Source organism: Kogia breviceps, chromosome 9, assembly GCF_026419965.1.
Source record: "Kogia breviceps isolate mKogBre1 chromosome 9, mKogBre1 haplotype 1, whole genome shotgun sequence".
Taxonomy (NCBI): Eukaryota; Metazoa; Chordata; class Mammalia; order Artiodactyla; family Physeteridae; genus Kogia; species Kogia breviceps.
The window spans coordinates 86,940,547-86,960,960 of NC_081318.1; the positions used below are offsets into that span (position 1 = coordinate 86,940,547).

The 20,414-nt window shown below is 44.6% G+C and overlaps 1 protein-coding gene across 11 annotated transcripts in view; it reads left to right on the plus strand.

The window, feature by feature from the left end:
- MAGI2 (membrane associated guanylate kinase, WW and PDZ domain containing 2) overlaps nt 1-20,414 on the plus strand; it is a 1,353,221-nt gene that overhangs the window by 1,285,854 nt on the left and 46,953 nt on the right. For 6 of the 11 annotated variants that reach the window (XM_067042752.1, XM_067042754.1, XM_067042753.1 and 3 more), the window contains one exon: nt 4,203-4,341. In XM_067042752.1, coding sequence (XP_066898853.1) covers nt 4,203-4,341 — 139 coding nt within the window. Of the gene's footprint in view, nt 1-4,202; nt 4,342-14,073; nt 14,185-20,414 lie in introns of all 11 variants that reach the window. The other 5 variants (XM_067042757.1, XM_067042759.1, XM_067042761.1 and 2 more) reach the window with 2 other exon arrangements.

Consider the following 20,414-nt stretch of genomic DNA (forward strand, 5'->3'; position numbering starts at 1 on the left):
CTGAATTACCTCTACCTGGTTTGGGTGTGTCTGTCTGTTTGTCTGTCTGTGTCTCTTTCTCTTCCTCTCCCCCATGGCCTCTATTCTCTCTCTCCTCCCCCATCTCTCTCAATTCTAACTAGAACTTGATACTTTAAAAATTCTCTAAGAACAAGTGGAGGAGATCTTTAAAGTTTCATTTCAGTAATGCAGCTCAATAGAAAATAGCTCCACCGTGTGTGGGAAAAGAAGACTACATCAGTCACAACCGGTCTTTTTCTTCATCCCTGAACAGGATGCACATTTGCCACTGGTTCTATCAAATTAAGCCCCCTGCCACACACACACACACACACACACACACACACACACACACACACACACACACAAAAAAAAAAAAAAAAAAAAAAAAACAGTTCACTGCAGTGTAGGAAAGGGACACTTCAACTGGCTGCAGCTGGGCAGCTGTAAGGAGGTCGGAAGGTAAAGACAACCTCTTCTCCCTGTGACAAACCCGTCTTATTCATCGGTTGCTAAGAGGATGAAAGTGAAAGGAATCACATCCCAAATTTATTTACGGAGCCCCCTGTAAAATGACTCTATATAAGGCTGATATTGGAATGAAAATGGAAAGTAAACCTTTCTACCATTTATGTCGTTTCACAAGGAGAGATGGGAGTCTTGAGGCTGGGCCTGGACCGAGTTTGTTACCACTGACGCTAGATCCAAAAGAGTTGACCCACTTTTGCAATCTTCCCAGAACACCTGGAAGGTTCAGATCTATGACTGTGGCAGCATTTCCATCTCATTGCCTGACCAGCGTCCCACCTCATATTTTTTTTCTGAATTTGGTAAGATTTTGGACTGTTCCCAAACTTCCATTGCTCCCAGGCAGGAAGACTGTCTCCACTGACACCCTGGAATGGACAGGGGCTTGGGAGAGACTGAAAGTCTTAGACAAGGGACTGAGGACCCTCGATTCAGCCAGCATCGAGTTGTTTTCTTCTCCTTCTGAGGGGACCTCACATGGAAAGCTGCCAAGCCAAGAGGTCAGCTCAGGCTCCCAGGAACTCAATAAAAATAACATCCCTAACTCTTCCCGGAGCCCAGTCCTGAAAATCCCATACCAGAGACGTCAGCCCAGCCCCTGTGCAGCCCTTGAACCCCTCTCTGCTTCTCAACCTCCCACACAATCTCCCAACCCACCATTTCTCTCTCCCTGGCTAATTTTTTCTCCCTTAATTCTCATGGCTCTTAGTAGGGAAAAGGGAAAATAACAAACAGACAAGAGAATGAAAACATCAGATTTTCTAAGTGTGACTGTTTCTATCACACCACAAGATTCCTTTCACCTTCCACAGGGTTCTTGTTGAAATGTCAGTCTTGAAACAGAAGTGTCCTCAGGCAGTGCTGTCTGTCAGGGTTTGAGTTTGGGGTCAAGAGTGCTTATAACCCATTCCCGCATGGTTCTCAAGACGTGCCGTGTGGAAATGCTTCATTCATTCACTCACAAATAGGCACAGTGCACCCCATACAAGATACACAGTCAAATGGGGCCTAGTCCCTGCCCTTACGTGTCCCATGATTTTCTTCCCCACAGTCTCCCAGTTTCTCACCTGGATAAACAATGTGACAGCCTCACAACTTCAGCTCCCTTCCTCAGTCTCCCACTTTCTCTCCAGTCCACCCTTCACACTGTCTCAGGGAGTTTCCTCAACACCGCTCTGCTTCCCTGGTCAGCTTACCCCTTGTTCAAAATTTTCAGTGCTTTGCTGTCAAATCTCAGGGTCTTGGCATATGCTGTCCTCTCTACTTAGAATGCTTTTCCTCCTCCTTCACCAGGGGCACTCTTACTGATACTTCAAAACTCAGTTAAGATGTCACCACCTCCAGGAAGCTCTCTCTGACTACCAGCCCCACTCTTCTAAGTTAGATGTCCCTCCCTTCTCTTCCCTTAGCACTTTGTGACTACCTCTGTCAGAGCAAAGAGATATTGAATAGTAATTGTCTTATTTACCCACTTTCTCTAACTAGACTGAGAACATGTTGTAAATAGAAGCTATACCATTTATCTCCCTTTATCTGATCTCCCCAGTAGACCGCCTCTCACATAATCAGTGCTCAGAAGTTGTCTGATGAGTGAAGAAGCTCAGAGTTGAGGAGGGAAGACTGAGAAGCATAACTGTGTAATGAGGTGTCATAGATAACACAGCGGGGTGATCGATGACCCAGCAGAGGGATTGCACACTTTTGCCTGAGGAGAAGACAGGGTCTAGGAAGGCCTTCCGGGGGGAAAAGAGCTTGGGCTGGCCTTGAGGAAGATTGGGAGAGCCCCAGGCCTATAGGGAGGAGAAGGCAAGAGAATGGTGGCATATGGAAGGCCCTGCCTGCCTCAGTCAGCCTGATGCATCTGGGGAGATCTCCCTTAGAAGAATGATACTGGTGACAATGAAAAGACATCAGTGGGAGGGTATTGGAATAATCCAGGTAAAGGCCTGAGTTGAGCTAGCAGCTCAGCAGGACCCCCAGGTTTCTGGCTTGGGTAAATTAATGGTGGTGCTATCACCCAGGATTAGGAATTGAGAGGACAAACTATTTGGGGAGAAAGAAACACCCGGTCTGCTGGTGTTGAGCTGGAGTGGCCTGCTGGACATCGAGGTGAAGATGTTTAGTAATCAGTCGGGTATGTGAGTCTGAAGAGAGTAGCCGAGAATGAAGACTCTATGATAACAACGTCATCGGAACTTTTGTTTTTATCTGTACAATTTGATCCTGTGCCTTGAGGCTTCAGTGAGGGCTGCTGGGAGAGGAATCTTCTGCTACTGGCTTGGATATGTGGCCTCAGGTTGGGCCCGTTGCCTCCTGGGAAAGGTGACAGTTAGGGAGACCTGAAGAAAAAGGGTGCAAACATTGGCCCTACAAGTAATCAATTTAGTCCTGTCTTTTGTGATTCTTCTGTGGAATGTGGAGTTCATGCCAGTGAGGCCAACCTCTTCCACTGCCTGAAAACGGTACTTCCAAAGGCCACTGAGTCCACAAAGGGGGAAGTCTTTACCTTCATTACATTGGGATCCTTGCCCCTTAAGGAGTCCTCTTTAGGTGGATTTGTCACTTCCTTGCTACAATAAACTTGTGTTTGTTCTCCCCTGTCCCCCTTTAGGGGAAGGGGCTTATTTTAATGCCCTTTTGCCATTGTGACGGCAACTTTTTGTTCCTGTTCTTGCCCAGCCTGAAGCATCAACCTAGATATTGCTCCCCTGTAGGGAGTTTATTTGCATTTCTGTCTGCATTTTGGAGTTTAGGCTGAGATCTGCTTTGTGTCAGGAACCCAACTAAAAGAGTATTTTTGCAAAGCAACTTACTGTGCTTTTCCTGGCTAATTTGTCTTAAGTGACTTGCGCTGAAATCAAACATATTTTAATTCAAAGGTTCCTGGCAGTAGTGGTACTGTGGGAGTTACATGAGGTGCTCATGGTTGAACCTCTTTTATTCCAAATATCTATTCACAAGGGCTAACCGGGAACTGCTAATGGAACCCAGGCACTTCCAGCAATTCAAGAGGGATTGGTATTTAACCAAACCCTGGCGATCAGGTGTGAGCATGGCAAAGATTTAGCAAGGGCATCACTCATGTGTGGAGAATGGAGTCATTTTTAATTCAAAGGACTGTGATAGAAAATTCATCATCAAACTTGAATATCAACCAAGCACTGTTTACAAAGAAAGCAATAGCATAATAGCACCCAGGAAAATTTAAATGATGCATAACAAATTCTCAGAGAAGCCCCAAAACAAATCATTCCGTCCAACACTTTGAATTAGATGCCTGCCTAATGTGTTCAATGAAAAAGCCTTGAAGTATTTACTTCTTGATTCAAAGCAAAGATGCCAGCTTCCTTTGAATTGCAGTATCAAACATATTCCCTAATTTTTTAAGAAAATCCTAAATAGTTCAACTGTGGCCTCTGCTATACTGGCTAAATATAAGTGACGTATCATCACAACCTCCATGGTCTAATATTTGAGTTTCTATAAAGATAAAGTTTGGTGGTCAGATTCAGGATGTAGCCAGGGATTAGCCTCTTCTAAGAAGCAGCAGGCTGCAACCAAATTGTTCAGTCGCTCTCTGGAAACTTGTCATCTACGGATGCTTCTCTAATCTGTTGGAAATGCAACTTGAATAAAACCGTCTTTGGCTGACTTGATGTCTCTTTAATTAACAGGTAGGAGATCAGATCATTGAAATCAATGGGGAGAGCACCAGAGACATGACACACGCCAGAGCAATAGAGCTCATCAAATCTGGAGGAAGAAGAGTCAGGCTACTGCTGAAGCGCGGGACGGGGCAGGTCCCAGAGTATGGTACGTTTCACGTTTTGATTCACCTTTTTTCTGTTTCTTCTGTGTACTGTAAATGCCTGTGCTTATTTATAAAACTATATCAGTTCCCTAATTCTACCTAAATATATATTTAGTGATCAACAGCTATAGGTATATACACGTGTGTATATTTAAGCACAAGGTATATATTTCTGTGAGCTCTTTCTTTTGTTCCCTTATTTAGGTAATGTTGAAAATAGCAAATGTAGGAGTTTCAGGGCATCTCTGAGTGTGCTGGGAGTTCTTGCCACATTCCTATATCAGAACTTTTGTAATTTGACTGATAGTCCTCTGTTCATTTGAGTCCACAGTAATTTATCAATTATTTCCTAAAATGGCTCGTGCATCAGACTGTCCTGTGAGATGTGTAACTGAGGCCAGGGGCCAAGCAAGACCAAATCTTCAAGGTGTGAAGATTAAAACATAAACTTCAGTTCATGCAGTGGTCACATTGCCTTGGCATTTAGGGACATCCCCAAAATTCACTCCTGTGTTGTATATCTAGATGCTTTTGAGGAAGGCTTTAAAATGCATTTTAATTCATAGGTTTGCCTTCAGAAGTCTTTAATGGTGTTATTTCCCAACAGCCCATTTAAGGCAAGGCTGACATCATTACCCTAGCATATCAGAAAGTGCTGTGTGGTCTTTACATGAAAAGCAGAGAAACCTGAGCTGGTCTTTAATTAATCACAGAGAGTAACAGAGAGACAGACACAGACAGATATCAGTACAGAGGTAGCGCAGATAATACCTGTCCAGATTGGCGAGATAGGATCTAACTGCTGATCGAATGAGTAGTTCAAATTGTTTGTTGATCTAGATAAATTTGATTTTCCTTTTCACCTTTCCATTCCCCAAAATCGAAATAGTACTTTTTCCTCTCAAATTATACTTTCTGCCTAAGTTACCTAATAATTGACTGAACACTTCCTTATTAGCAGGACAGATATAATCCTGCATTCAGTTGAAATATCTGAATTCAACAGCCCTTAAATACTTTGTTTCCAGAGTCTTGAACACACCCAAAGCCTATAGGAAGGGCTGGTAAGCCCTCACATTAAGAGTAGGACACCATTCAGAAATTTCTGTAGGGTTGGCTGTATGCCCAAGGAAATATTTCATAGCTTCCCATCCTTAATACTTGGATCTAATTAAATAATTTTAATTATTAATATTAGCAGTAAGCACAGGCCTGTAATGGCACTGGCATTCATCCCCTTGTAAAGAATCTGAACTCTTGAAATAGAATACCTTTTTGCACCCTGGAGCACATAAAGGGATTCAGTAATAGGAATCCTACCTGTGAGAGTCTATCCCTTCTGAAAAAGATCTCGTTTTAAAGGTGTGTTTCGGGCTTCCCTGGTGGCGCAGTGGTTGAGAGCCCGTCTGCCGATGCAGGGGACGCGGGTTCGTGCCCCAGTCCGGGAGGATCCCACATGCCGTGCAGCGGCTGGGCCCGTGAGCCATGGCCGCTGAGCCTGCGCGTCCGGAGCCTGTGCTCCGCAACGGGAGAGGCCACAGCAGTGAGAGGCCCGCGTACCGCAAAAAAAAAAAAAAAAAAAGGTGTGTTTCACTCCATGACATGACAAGACCTGTTATCTATATCCAGGGGTTCTCATAGAGTTAATGCTGTTCTTATTGTTCTAACAAATTAATCTTAAAAATTAACCTGAACAACATGGCTCTCCTGAGCTTTCTATTCTTTTTGTAGAATCACTATTTGGTCCCGACTCTGAGCACCGAGCACGTCAGCTGCCGCTCTGTAGAGAGCACTTGGAATAGTCTGCCAACCAGCGTGGCATAACTCAGACTGTAATGCGTGAGCATGATGGTGCCTCAAAGCAAATAATAAAAACATGTTTCTGAACAGCACAAAAATTCAAGATCATGTCGACATTATCCCATTAATTCTTAATGTCGTCTGAAAATATCTAGTTAAGGTTAAATTCCAAAATTAACCAACACAGAGAGTTTGCTAAATATCCGGGCGTACTTTTGAGGGACCCATTGTCAATACTCTTAACTCCAGCAGTACTGCAGAACTTCTGAATGTATTCTTCTAAAATGTAACATTAAATCTTATACACTGGTAGTGGTAGAGCTTGTCTGCTACTTTTGATGTTAGATTTGACCTGGATTTTGACTGTAAAATAATTTTAGAGGTTATGTCACAAAAGAACAAATTTAAAAGAGTAAAGCAATCTCCTTTAGGGAAGTAAAAGAATAGTCATAAACTAAGTAAACATTAGTTCTTCAGGACAATCTAAGTCAAAATTATGCATAAGAAACCAAGAAGGTTAGGGATCACATCAGCATTTTATTTTATTTATTTATTTTTTATTATTATTATTTTTTTTTTGCGGTACGCGGGCCTCTCACTGTCGTGGCCTCTCCCGTTGCGGAGCACAGGCTCCGGACGCGCAGGCTCAGCGGCCATGGCTCATGGGCCCAGCCACTCCGCGGCATGTGGGATCCTCCCGGACCGGGGCACGAACCCGTGTCCCCTGCATCGGCAGGCAGACTCCCAACCACTGCGCCACCAGGGAAGCCCCACATCGGCATTTTTGAGGATAATGCCTCAAATGATATTTCTGAAACCTCACAACGACTAATGAGGAGGCTGTCTCAGGGTCCCCAAGACCACCCCACATTCAGAGATTTGCTTATGAGACTCCTGGGGTGCAGAATATAGTTGTGCTCACAGCTCAGCTTTAGGACAGTGATGTAGTAAGGACACCCCGTGGGATCATAAGGTGGAATTGGAGCAGTCCACGTGCAGGCTTCCTGTGCTTTCTCTGTCTCCCGTGAGAGGTCACCCAGAGAGCATTCTTCCCGAAGCAACAAGAATGAAGCAGCATATGCACGATGATGTGGCTGCCCTGTAAGGTCCACGGGAGATTGAGCACCCAAGGTTTCTCGTGGGGGCTGGGCATGCAGGCACCCTCTGCCTGGCACGTACCAAAGTTCCAGACGCCCAAGAAGGAAAGCAGGTGTTGAGCATAAACCACATTGTTGGTGCAAACAGTTGAGGTACAGTGAGACACACTTATCGCTTAGGAAAGCTATATATTAGTGTAGGGAACGAATCACCAGTCACGTTCCCAGATGCCGGCCAAAGGCCAGCCTTGCAAGAAGGCCTTTCTAAGGATAGCGGTCCCAAGCCTGCTCTGGGAACTTGTCCAGCACCAGGAGCAAGCCACAAAGTGGCCACACATTCACAGACTCTGCAGATGCTCCCAGTGTGTGAGGAGGGCCCAAAGCTAAGAACGTCACAAATCCTCCAGCATCAGTTAAAGAGACTCTCTCATGAAACACAATTTGGTCATTTTTGTTGTTGTCCAAGATAGGCTAGAGTGTATTTTAATAAAATTGGCAAGGGGTGCAGGTAACAAAACAACAGCAACAAGAACGATGAACAAAAATCCTTGAGCTTACTAGTAGATGTAACCAAGAACATAATCCACTCTGTCCATATGCACCCTAATGACAGGAAAACTGGTTTTTCTGTCGACTATAAGTATAATCTTGTGTTTGTTTCCTTTGTTTGCCCTTGAAGATCCCAACCTTGGCATAAAATCTGGCCTTAAAAGCTTGTTGAAGGGAGTTATCAGAATCCATAGGAGATGTTACCTGTTAGGGAAGTGTGGAGGCTTAACCCAGCCTGGGCAAGAGTGAACTCTGCAGATGAAGAGACTGGCGAACAACAATAGTCTCTGGCGGGGTTTAGGTGATGACCCTCAGCCCTCCCTCTGATACCTGCAGAATGCAGAAGAGTTTGGAAGCAAGACCCTTATCTGGACTTTTTTGGACCCGTCAGGGAAAAGCTGATCTCAGTCAAGAGAGATAGGAAACTCTTGCTCAGTCATTAAGGTGATCTGTGACAGAGAGAGAAGCTCAGGCCCAATGGAAAGAAAAACATACCCCAGGTGATCTGTCAGATTGTCGACTACGCAATCGACAGTGTGAAGCCCAGTGAGCTGAAGAAGGGAATAAATATGCTGCAATTTTGCCATCCATGATTACCATGAGGCTCATCGGCAGACACACCTGGGCCAATTCAGAGGCGAAAATCAGCAAATGCAGCCACGACCGACCGAGCGTAGTGGCTGCTCCCACGGGTGGCTGAGCAGCTGTGGGGAGGGTGGGGAAATGATAAGGGCTTCGGCAGAGAAGCTGCTTTCATAGTTAAGTCCTTGAAAGAGCAGCTCAGGAGATAGACACTTCAACTCCGCTCTGGTCCTCAGGATGAGAATGTGTTGATTATAAACTCAATGAGAGCTTGGGTTCCCCCTCCCCTGACACATACATCTCAACAACTAGCAGGAAGAAGGAAACTTGACTCCATCGTACTGAGGAAAGGATCAAAAGATGATACAGCAGAAGCAGCGGCCTCCTGAATACTGGTTCTTGCTGTTACAATTAAATCTGAAAAGGTTAAGAGGAAAGAAAGCATGCATCCTGGTTCTAAAGCTGCATAGGAGTATATTATGCAGATTATCTCCCTGTCTTGACATACAGGTGTCCTTCATTAGCATTCAGGGACTACACAGAACTTTGCTTGATGTACACACCGAGCCTCAGGGCCAGGGTCAGGGTCAATAGAGGTGCCCCTGGATGAAAAAATGTCCTCCACAAGCAGTTCAGACTGACGCAGAGCCTTGCCTTGGTAATATTTGCTGTTCAAATCTCATCAGAACAAAGAAAACAGAATTATGCTTTCCAGTCTTGGTTGGTGATCTGGCCTGTTGATTCTCTTAAGCAATATTACAGGTCTTTATGACAAGAATGCTGAAGTGAGTTTGATTGTAGATGGTCTCAATGGTTTTAGGAGGCCAGGCAGGGTTCCCAGGAGGAAGCAAAATTCTCAGAATACCAGTGGCCCAGCGACATAACACCAAATGGCTACATAGCCGATCCATGAGTTAGCCCTCTGCCTGCACTTCCATTTTCAAAGTGAATTGTATCTTTGAGAGGTGTTGAGTATTACAGGCCTTTGGTAAATGAAATTGTTTACATTTTATAAGTGTAATATAACTACATTAAGTAAGAAAAGATCTATTTGAGCCATACTATATATATATTCAGACTATAGCTGAAGAAATGAATGGGCTAAATAGTTAAAAGTCTTCCTTTTATCAGTAAATAAAAATGATTTACAGTAATACTAGCACCAGATTAAGCAGTACCAGTCTCTACTTATATGGCCATAAGCAGTGTTTGTTTATTCTTCTTTAATAATATGCATTAGCATGTGAATGTTACAAGCCTACCCCTATAATCTTGTTTACAGTTACTAGTTCAAATCCTTTCTTTCCTCTGATCATACAAAGGTCAACTCTAGACATTATACTCCTACCACATATTCCATGTAAGGCAGATCCTGTAATTAGTATCATTAATTAATATCATTACTATTTCCTCAACGAAAGCAGGATTTTTCTGAGCACCTACTACGTGCAAGGCACTTTGCAGGCACTGAAGGTAAGACACAGTCCTGGCCCTCAGTGAGCTGAAGGTCTAAGAATGAGGATACGTATAACAACTGATTCTAATAGTGTGGTGACTGATTAAAAGGTCTCAAAGGATCTGCTCTAATGAAAAAATTTTAATGGATTTTATTAGTTATTCATGGAATTTAATAAGTACTTCTAGAGTGTTAAGGATCCTTGAAAAGCATTTGGCTTCTTTAATCTGTTAAGCATTTCCTTTGTAACACTTATGCTAATAATTTGTGCTTTTTCTGAAGAAAAGGACTTGCTGAGTATGGGTAAATTTCTGCTTAGACCTAGTCTGAATTATTCTCAATTCCAAGTTAGTGAGATAAAACTCTGTTGAGCAGATTTGCTAATCATTGCTCTTCCCCTCCTGTGGATCTCAGCCTGGAGCTCTGCAACCTCACAGCCTGAGGTGTCCGTGGTGCACGACTCTGTGCCCACCAGCCATGGGGAGAGTCTCTATTGCCTTTGCCTCAGAGACCACGTTGATTGGAACTTTAAATGGTTCCATAGCCTTTGCACTATTTCACCTGCATTTTTAATAGGGCAAAAGGTGGCTTGCTTCAATAATAAATTCTGAAATTTAATTTCAGCTTCTGACATTCATGGTTGAGTGTATCTTCCTTTTTCATGAGTGGTTCCACAAATCACTCCAGTTCACCTCCACTGAGCCAGATCAGGGAAGAGGACAGGCTGTCAGGTAGAACTGTGGCCGTATCATACAGAGAACAGGGTTCTTCCTTGGCTGCAAGGCTCCAGACTGCTCTCTGCAGGATTTAGGGAACCCCAGGAAACTCACTAATCATGAAACTTTCAATAAGTTTCTGTTTCATGGAGTCAGACACGGGGGACTTCCTTGAAGGATACACAAGTCTGACATTCTTTTCCCCACTGCTCAGCCAAAACCTCATTTATTAAAGTGCTTTAAGGATGGGGGGTGAAATCCCATTTCTTCACATCATTTTATTGGAAACCGTGGACTATGATGAAATTCCTTCTTTTTGCATATTCTCCCAACATACATTATTCTCTTTCAGGATATATTAAGTGACTCATTTCCCCCAGTCTTCACTTGTTAGGTATTTATGAGTCTGATAAAATATATTAGACCACGAAGTAACCAAGAAATCAACCAAGAAGAACCAGTTTAGCTCTTGAGGTCTGACCTCCTTCAGTTCCCTAACACTTAAATTGTTGGAGGAAATGAGTGAATCAACAGATACCTTTCCCAGTCCCCACTGAGAAGGGCTCCACATGCATCTTGGAAAACCTAAAAATTCCAACTCCTCCAGTAACTCATGCTGGGTAGTTGTATTTAGGTTCTGGTAAGAACTTCCTCTTGCTTTCCCTAACATGAAGCTGAGCTCTCCCAAGAGAGGGCTGCTTCCACAACAGTCCAGGGAGAAGGCAGCCTTCTCAGAGGAAACGCTGCTGAGCACTGTAAGAGCATTGGAACGGACCTCAAAGAAGTCACAGATTCCAGAGAGTAGTTTTTATATGGAGGGCAGGGGAGGAGTGGCGATCAAGGTTAAAAGAAAGCTTGCATCATGGTTTGAAAGCTGCACATACACATGCACACACACACATACACAGGACTGGGTTGATTTGGCTCAGGACTCTGTATTTTTATTTTTATTTTTATTTTTTTTAACATCTTTATTGGAGTATAACTGTTTTACAAGAGTGTGTTAGTTTTTCCTTTACAACAAAGTGAATCAGTTAAGGACTCTGTATTTTTAAAGTGCCATCCCAGAGAATCCAATGCCCCGGAGACAAATCCACGCTGGATTTGTCTCCTTTAGCTCTCCTGTAAAATCCAGCTGCAAGAGTTTCTGCTTTTTGTTGTCCTCTTTATGTCTTGTCGACCTCTCACTGTATGAGCCTCAGCCCCTCAACCCGGCCCCTCCTTTGCCCATCAAATCTGAATCGCTCTCCATTCAGACTTGCAACTGTTAAAATTAAAGAAAGGAGACTAGATTTTCCTCCCGTTTCCATCTCAGGCTTTTTTGACAGTCTGAGCTCAGCTCCCACCCTCCTCATTGAGGACAGCCTGACCCTGTGTTCAGAGCATGACAGTGTTGATTCCAGATAAGCTTCTGACCCCTCAACTACACCCATTATGAAGCTGGTGCTAAATGCCAGAGCTGTTTTCCCCACTGTCTGATTTTCTCTTGTCTCAAAATAGATATGATACAGAAAAGATTTTGACCCCTATGAAGGAGCTTGACGACAAAATCCCGCTTTCCAGGTACTAAAAGTGGAGTTTAATACCGTAAGACACATTCCTGGGTAGGTCCAGCCAACTGCCATAACGAGCAAATGTCAAGTCTCTAAAGCATCCCTTCAGAGATGCCTGGGCCTATTGCCCTATCCTGGTGTTCCCTAAACAAATAACTCACCAGCGTTCATTTTAAAGTACTCAAAATCCCCCATTTCTAGTGGAAGAATTAGTGAATCCGTAAGGCCAGATTTTTGTTATTTGAGAATTCTGCCTACAGCCTTGCTCAAAGATAGGGTTACCCTGATGTCCTGTTCTGACAAAGACATGCCAACATTTCTTTTTAACTGAACTCCCTCAGTCAGGACCAAAAATGCGATTATATAATGCCTTGCTCCAGGCTTGAATTACATGCTCTAATTGTAGCAAAATCTCTAAACATTGAGAATCACACATTCTTCAATGTGCTGTTTGGGTTCAAAAAAAATTTTAACAACAAACACACACTTAGCCTGGACTAAACAGCTGTTAACTCTAAGTTAGCTCAGACATTTGCTTACAGAAGAATCTGTGTTTACACTTCTGTCAAAAGGTCTCTGCTTTTTGGGCACACACTCTCCAACAGATAGTGACCCTGGCCTCATCAGGACCCTAAATTTTAGGACTGAACATGTATACTCATAACATATGCATCAGATATGCCTAGCACAGGATGCAACTCTGGTTTTCACATTTCACCATACTTTCTGCTACAGCCTTCATAGCAATTTTTTCCACCATATTCTGGGCTCTTTGATTTGACCTTCTGGTCCAAGGTTTCCTGGCACATGTATCTTTCAAGCCCAGTAAAGTCCACATTTAGAACCAAATGAGAGCCTTCTCTGTGTGACACTAAAACCACTTGATGGTTTTTGTACAAAATTACTTGCATCTTGGCAGGGCTAAATGGTAAACTCAATAAATTCTGAAATTTAATTTCCCCCCTCACATTCATTGTTAAGCATTAGTTCCTTCACCACAGAGAGGCTCTACTTTTCCTTTAACCTCAAGTTGTTCATTCCCACCCATGAGACTCCCTCCCCTCAGACAGGGAATATCATCAGTATATACTGGCAAAGGGGGGATCAGGCCCCCAAATGTCTGAGCTGCGTGGATTAAGTGCTTCTGATCACAGTAACTTCACATCCCCCTCTACCTCGCACCGTGTGGAGCTGAGAGAACATAGCGTCAGGTGTTGCAGGGAGCGCTTATTACATCTCCCAGGGGCCTGTCTCGCGGAGATCACGGACAGATAGTCCAGAATTTCTAGTACCCGTCTTCATGTAGGTAAAGAACTATAGCCCAGGCGCTGAGATAGACACAGACCAGACAGCCGCTAAGAGGCTGGTTTCAGAGCACAGCCCTCAGACAGGTGAGTACAGCCGCGTGGAACAGGAAAAACCTGGCTGCATTTTTTTCAGCTTTATTTTTTTCCAGAAAATAATTACAGCCAGCAAGTCAACTGTGAACTTTGAATATAAATAAGCAAATTGTCACAGGTGAAAAGAGCTGCAAGAAAGTATGAGATTATTAGAGAAAATATAAACATGGGCACACCATGTCTTTAATTTGAGGATTTTTCAGAATTTAGAAATGATTACTGTGACTTCTCAAATGACAGCTGGTCTCACTAAAACACCCCATCGTTACGAGAAAATTCTGCAAAAATTCTGATGTTACAATTTCAAAATTTTTTTAACATTTGTGTCTCCTTAAAAGCACCTCAGGATGCCTTCCATGTTTTGAGAAAAAAGAAATCTACTTTTGGAATATGAACGTAGCTCAGTCTTTCACTAATTTCACTTGCTGCATGCTTGATAGGGTCAGCTTTACTTAAAGTCTTTATTCTTACTGCCTAGATAATTTTTATTCAGCTGCTCTAAACGTACTAAGCAATCTTGATTCTAACAGTAATACTATATCTTTGTCACTGGTTCTGTTAATTCTAATGATTGGTCCTAGGCTGTTCCTCCCCTTCCTTTAGGAATGGTACCTTCCAGTCTCTCCATGTGCATGAAAAGTGACAAGCATGGGTCCCCATATTTCTACTTATTGGGCCACCCTAAAGACACGGTTTGTAAAATCTGCATGAATATTATCTTTCTCTAATGAGCTTTGGTTTTGCATATGTTTTTAACTGATGTATAATGCTCTCTCTCTCGTAGTAGCTTGTCTAATTATTGCTAGAGCTCTGGAAAATATTTATAGTTGAGACCTTATACGTGGTAAGGATAGGATTTGCGGGTTCAGGAGAATAAGAGGTGCGCCAATTCCAGGGGCCCAGCCTAGAACGGGCCCCGGCGGGAAGGAAGGGCCGGGAGGGTACGTATAGCAGAGGCAGCATTGGGTGAGTTCTGCCCGCCACACTTCAGAAGGTCCTCCCTGGGCTTCAGTGCAGAAAAACAAAGTATATTTCCTCTCAGCCCACATTTGGCCAGCTCCAACCCAAGCCACCCTTTCTACACCAGACAGACAGAGCCACAGTCGTTCATTCCCACCCATTTTAGCCCTAGGAACCCAGAACTCCACCTGGCACTGTGCTGTTTCCCCAGCCTGCTTTGTGCCACTTATTCAGTCAGGACTGCATCTTCCAACTCACCTTCCTTCGTACTCAGTGATGCACGAAGTTTAAGGGGAAAAACACAAAGCTTTTTTTGAGGGTAGTCATAAGTTTGTATCTAAACAGTATCCACCACTATTTCAAAATGAACATCCTTAAGTGTTGGCTGTATTTTAGCCAAACATTCAGTAGAAATTCTTAAGGAAACCAATTGTCCTGTACATGTGTGCGTATATATATATATACACCTACACACGCAAATAAAGCAGAATATAGATGACAGCCTTGCAAATATTGTTCATGCAACTTTTTACCCCTCAACTAACGACATCCCTAGAGCAGCCCACATGTCCATTGTCAGCTCCTGCAGTGGGTCTGTGAGCGCTGCCACAACTTTTAAAAACTGGGATTTTAAAATGTCAGTGTAACTTCTCAGCAGTAATTGATACGCATGCTCAGTCCCCACGGTGGAGCCGTGGAAGCAGGAATCAGACGACACACTTCTCAGTTCTGATTTGATTCTACTACGTTTACAACCGTCACAGCCACGGCTAAGCATCTCTCCACCGAAGTCTTTTAAGCTGGCCTTTTGAATGTTTTCTGAAATATGTTTTTCATTTGTTAATAACCCTGCTAGTTGCCATCCAGGACTGGTTTAAATTAAGAATGAAAGGCAATATTCACTAAATGAATATTGAATTGGCCTGCTGCTGAACGTTTCCTTATCAAGTATGTTTATGCGGATATGTGTCTATACACACACACACACACACACACACACACACCGTCACAATCATTCTGTCTGCAAAGACAGAAGTTTTAAATGAATCATTGCTCTGAAGTGTCTGTCTCTCAAGGATAAGTTATTGATCAGGGGAAGCCTAAATTAGGGCATAAAGAAGACAGTTGCAATGTACTGGAAAAGGTAAAAAGCCAGGGAATAGTTATTGGGGAAATCTAGTCCAGTGACCATGGTTTAAAGAGGTGTAGATTTCTGTTTCTGACAAAAGAAAGGTATTTGCTTGCCACATAATTTAGTCTGCATCTCACAGAGGTGAGGGGACCTGAACCAATTCACTAGAGTCATTTAGCTAAAAAGCTTAAAAACCAAAAAAATCCCCCAAACTGGAGGACTCTTTGTGGTCTCAGTTCAGTTCCGCCGACATCTATCAGGCACCTTGCTCGGTGCCAGGGAGATAAAGATTAATGAGAGAGTCTCTCCCTATGTGCATTCCCAAGCAAGGAGGGGTGACAGGGAGAGAATGAGGTAATGGGACAAGTATGAATAGTATTGGCAAAGGAGTGATAAGAGCCCAGGGGACACAGCACCCTCAGTCTGCTGAGCAGGGTTGTAGAAGATTCTACTCTACCCAAGAGGTGACATTTTAGCTGGGCCTTAAGTGACAAGTGTGATTCCACCCATGTGGACAAGAGGTAAGGCAGCTACCACACAGACTAAGTAGGAAAAGGGGAGGGACGGGATGAAAGAACATTAAAGTGGGGCTCCGCAAAAAGGACCTTCTATGCCAAGCAAAGGAATTTGAATTTTATATAGTCAGATGTCACCAAAAAATTAAGTGGAAGGGTGAAAATACCTGTGTTTGGAATTTTGCCTCAATAGTATTTAAAATGGCTTTTATAGGAAACTGGGGGCAGTTAAAATGTAATTGGAAAAGCTGAAGCAAACGATGTGAGGACCAGAATTAGGGAAGTGGTGGTGGAAATTGCAAGTTGGGAATGGATTGTAGAGATGTTTCAGACATTTCACTGATGGAAATAACCTAACATGGTGAATAATGAATATAAGGGAAAGGGTCAGGGAGCAGGACGTGGCCAGAGGCGGGTGGCAGACGATGTCATGTGGGTGAAGGAGCAAGTTTAGGAGTGAAGATAACGAGGTTAGCTTTGGACTTGTGGAGTTTCTGATGCCCAGAGGACACTTAGGGGAAGCAGCCCACGAACAGGGAACTTGGGTCAGGTGCTCAAGGGCCGGAGCATTCTGGAAGCCCTGGAATCCTGGAGTGGGATAAGCTCTCCCCAAGAGACCACACTACATATAGAGAGGAGAATCCGCGGGACACGGCCACATCTGAGTGGCAAGGAAGAGAAGGAGGTGAAGAAGATCAGGAGAGGGCAGTCCAAGAGACAGGAGTCTCTTCCCGAAGAGAAGAGTGAGGGAAGCCAGGGTGAGGGTTCAGGGAAACTACAGGGAGAAAACCCTCTGCCCTGACATGGACTGGGAAGGCTTTTAGGAAAGGAGAGGGAGGGCAGGGCCTAGAAGCACGCTTGCCTGCCTGGTTTAACACAGTGCAGGTGCATAGCACTCAGTTAACGGTGATACCCTGAGGATTATTGGTGGGTGGGAAATGGTCTTCAGCTGCTGCTCTGCAGGCACCTCACCACAGGCCTTCGCCACTGGCTGCCCCACGTTCTGGGTCACACTGGGAATCCTCCCAGTGAGACCACAGATAATTAGAGCTCCTGCTTAGATCCAGTCCTGGGGTTAAGGCCTGGCTTTTCTGGTTTGCTTTTTCAGAGGGCAGGGGTAGGTAGGGTATAAAGATGAATAAGACACCATTTCTACCCTAAAGGAACTCTGCATGTAGGGAATGTTTAAGGAAAACAGGGTGCTTCATTGTTTACAAAAAATACTCTTTAGGGACTTCCCTGGACGTCCAGTGTTTAAGGCTGCACAGTCCCACTGCAGTGGGCACAGGTTCGATCCCTGGTTGGGGAACTAAGATCCCGCATGCCGTGCAGTGCGGCCAAAGAAAAACCTATTAAAAAAAAAATACTCTTTAATCACACTCTTGTTGAAACCATTCTCAGATATACTGTGTGTTACATTCCTGGATTGAGGTACAAAATATCCTGAAAATGAGCATGCTCTGTTTAATTTCCCTTTTCCCCTGACACATTTGCCCTTTGAAATCTGGATTCCATCATCAAGACTCTAGTAACAAGTGTCCCCTCAGCAATCACCGGTCTCAACCATAGTAACAAAATCCAGTTACTGAGATTCAACCCCTCATCTCCTTGGGACTCCCAGCAAGCTAACACTGTTGATCAGTGTGTTAGCTGGATTTTCTCTTTCCTCTCCGATTGCTCCCCTGGGGTCTCCTTCAGCGCTCTTCTGGTGCACCGACACCCCTCCCCCAACCTGCCCCTCAGGACCTCATCTGCTCTCATGGCTCCGCCTGTCACCACCATGCAGATGACTCTGATGTCTGTTTTGCTATCTCTGACTTCATTCCCAGGACTTCCAACCGCCCTCTCGACATTTCGGTCCGGATGCTCCACATCTGTGTATCCACAATTGTATTCATGATCTTTCCTCCTAAACTCCTCCTCCTCTTACCTGTTAATTAAGAAACCATCAACCCTCATTGTTGCCCGGCTCAAAACCATCTGAAGTGCCTTCCCACTCATATATATACAGCCAGTTCCCAAGTGTGAGTGATTTTACTTCTCTCATTTCTCACAAGGGCCCTCTCCTCCTTTCCTCTTGTCATTCTACTCCCATTCAGGCCCACTCCACAGGGTGAAATTACCTGTTTCCCTTACTGCTATGGTCAATCTCCCCTGCTCACCGATGCCATTGCAATTGATTGTCCTAAAGGACTGCCCCACTCAAAGACCTTTCTCTCACACACACACACACACACACACACACACACACACACACACACACACACCCTTAAATGAGTCCTCAGAGCATCCCTGCAATTGATTGTCCTAAAGGACTGCCCCACTCAAAGACCTTTCTCACACACACACACACACACACACACACACACACACCCTCTTAAATGAGTCCTCAGAGCATCCCTGATTTGGCCCCATCCAAATCAGTCTCATCTCTCCTCTCCACAGTATCCTATTACATATCTGTGCTGCAGCGCTGCCGGAACACTTGGCATTGTCCTATATTTCCACCCTCATGACTGGGCTCGTGCTGGTCCCTTGGCTTGGAAAACCCTTTCCCCAAATCATGTCCTCCTTCGAACACCAGGTTGAAGTCTGCCTTCTCCATGAATCCCTCCCCAGATCCACCATCAGAAGTAATCTCTCAGTCCTTTGAAGCCCCGTAGCCCTTCACACATCTCCCCTTCCCCTTCTCACTCTGTTTTGCAACCTGGCTGTCAATGTCCACGTAGTCTTTCCCCTTTATGGAGTTCAGATGCTGGTTATTACCCTGGGTTCTTAAAACAGTGCTTTGCAGAGAGAGGGAACAAGTAAACACATGAATGAATAAAAGTCTTGCAGTATCATTAGGTCATCATTCTGAGAGCAAATTTCGGATAGGTTGCCTATCTCTACGTCACTTAGTTGTTCTGGGGCTTTCTCTTCCACTGTCATCTCCTTTTGCGTCTAAATTTCTATTTGTGTTTTTATGTATGTGGAAGGTTACTTATGTTTCTCGACCTTGAAGAAGTGGCTCTCTCTAGGGGGTGTCCTATGTGTCCCAGCAGTTCAGTCTCCTCTTGTCACTCAAAGGCCAGGGACCAGCTGGTCCCTGGTGTTTGCGGACTTAAATTCCACAGGCTGCCAGATCGCTGTTTTCTGGCATCTGCTATCTGCCCCCTGGTGGGAGAAGCTGGTCTAGAGGCTTGTGAAGGCTTCCTGGTGGGAGGGGCCAGTGCCTGCCCTCTGGTGGGCAGGGCCTTATCAAGGGGCGTGTCTAGCCACAGGTTTGGCTGTGGGCCGGGAAGTCTTTAAGCAGCCTGTCTGCTGATGGGTGAGGCTGTATTCCCTCCCTGCTGGCTGTCTGGCCTGAGGCGTCCCAGCGCTGGGGCCTACTCGCTGGCTGTTCGGTGGAGCCAGGTCTCGGTGCTAATTACCCAAGCTGGATGTCTGCCTCCAAAGAGTCCGAGAAGAGGAATGCTCCCTGATATTTCCGCCACCAGCTTTTATGAGCCCAGAGAGAGCCACAGCCACACCCCCGCCTACCCCGGAGACCCTCCAAGACCAGCAGGTAGGTTTGGCCCAGGCTCCGGTGTACACGAGACCTTGTGCGCGCCCTCCAAGAGTGGAGTCTCTGCTTCCCCCAGGGCTGTGGGGCTCCTGCACTCGAGCCCCACTGGCCTTCAAAGCCACATGCTCTGGGGGCTCCTCATGCTGATGCCAGGCCTCCAGGCTGGGGAGCCTGGCACGGGGCTCAGAGCTCTCACTCCTGCGGGAGAACTTCTGCGATATAATTGTTCTTCAGTTTGTGGGTCTCCCACCTGGGGGGTATGGGATTTGATTATATCGAGAGTGTGCACCTCCTGTTGTCTCTCATTGGGTTTCTTCTTTATGTCTTTGGATGTAGAATATCTTTTTTGGTAGATTGCAGTCTGTTTTATGGATGGTTGTTCAGCAGTTAGTTGTTATTTTGGTGTGCTCGTGAGAGGAGGTGAGCAAATTTCTACATAGGCTTTTGTTGAGATAAAAGGCATAGGAGGATGGCCCAAATTTCCACTGACCATCTCAACCTAAATGAAAAGTAGATGTTTGTTTGTATTTTAATAAATTCCTGCCTATTTGCTTATTTTCTTGTATTGCTTTCTGTTAAGAGTTGAATGGAGGAAAATTGGCTAGTCCAGTGTTCCAGGTAATTATTTCTGGTTAATCTAAGTTTTATTGTTTCTGTAAGGTGTTTTCTCTCAGATAGGTAGCCGGTGACCTAGGTCAATCTAGCTACTCATTAGAATCACCTGGGGAAGTTGCATTTTAAAAATACCCGTAGAGGCTCCTCCCCAAA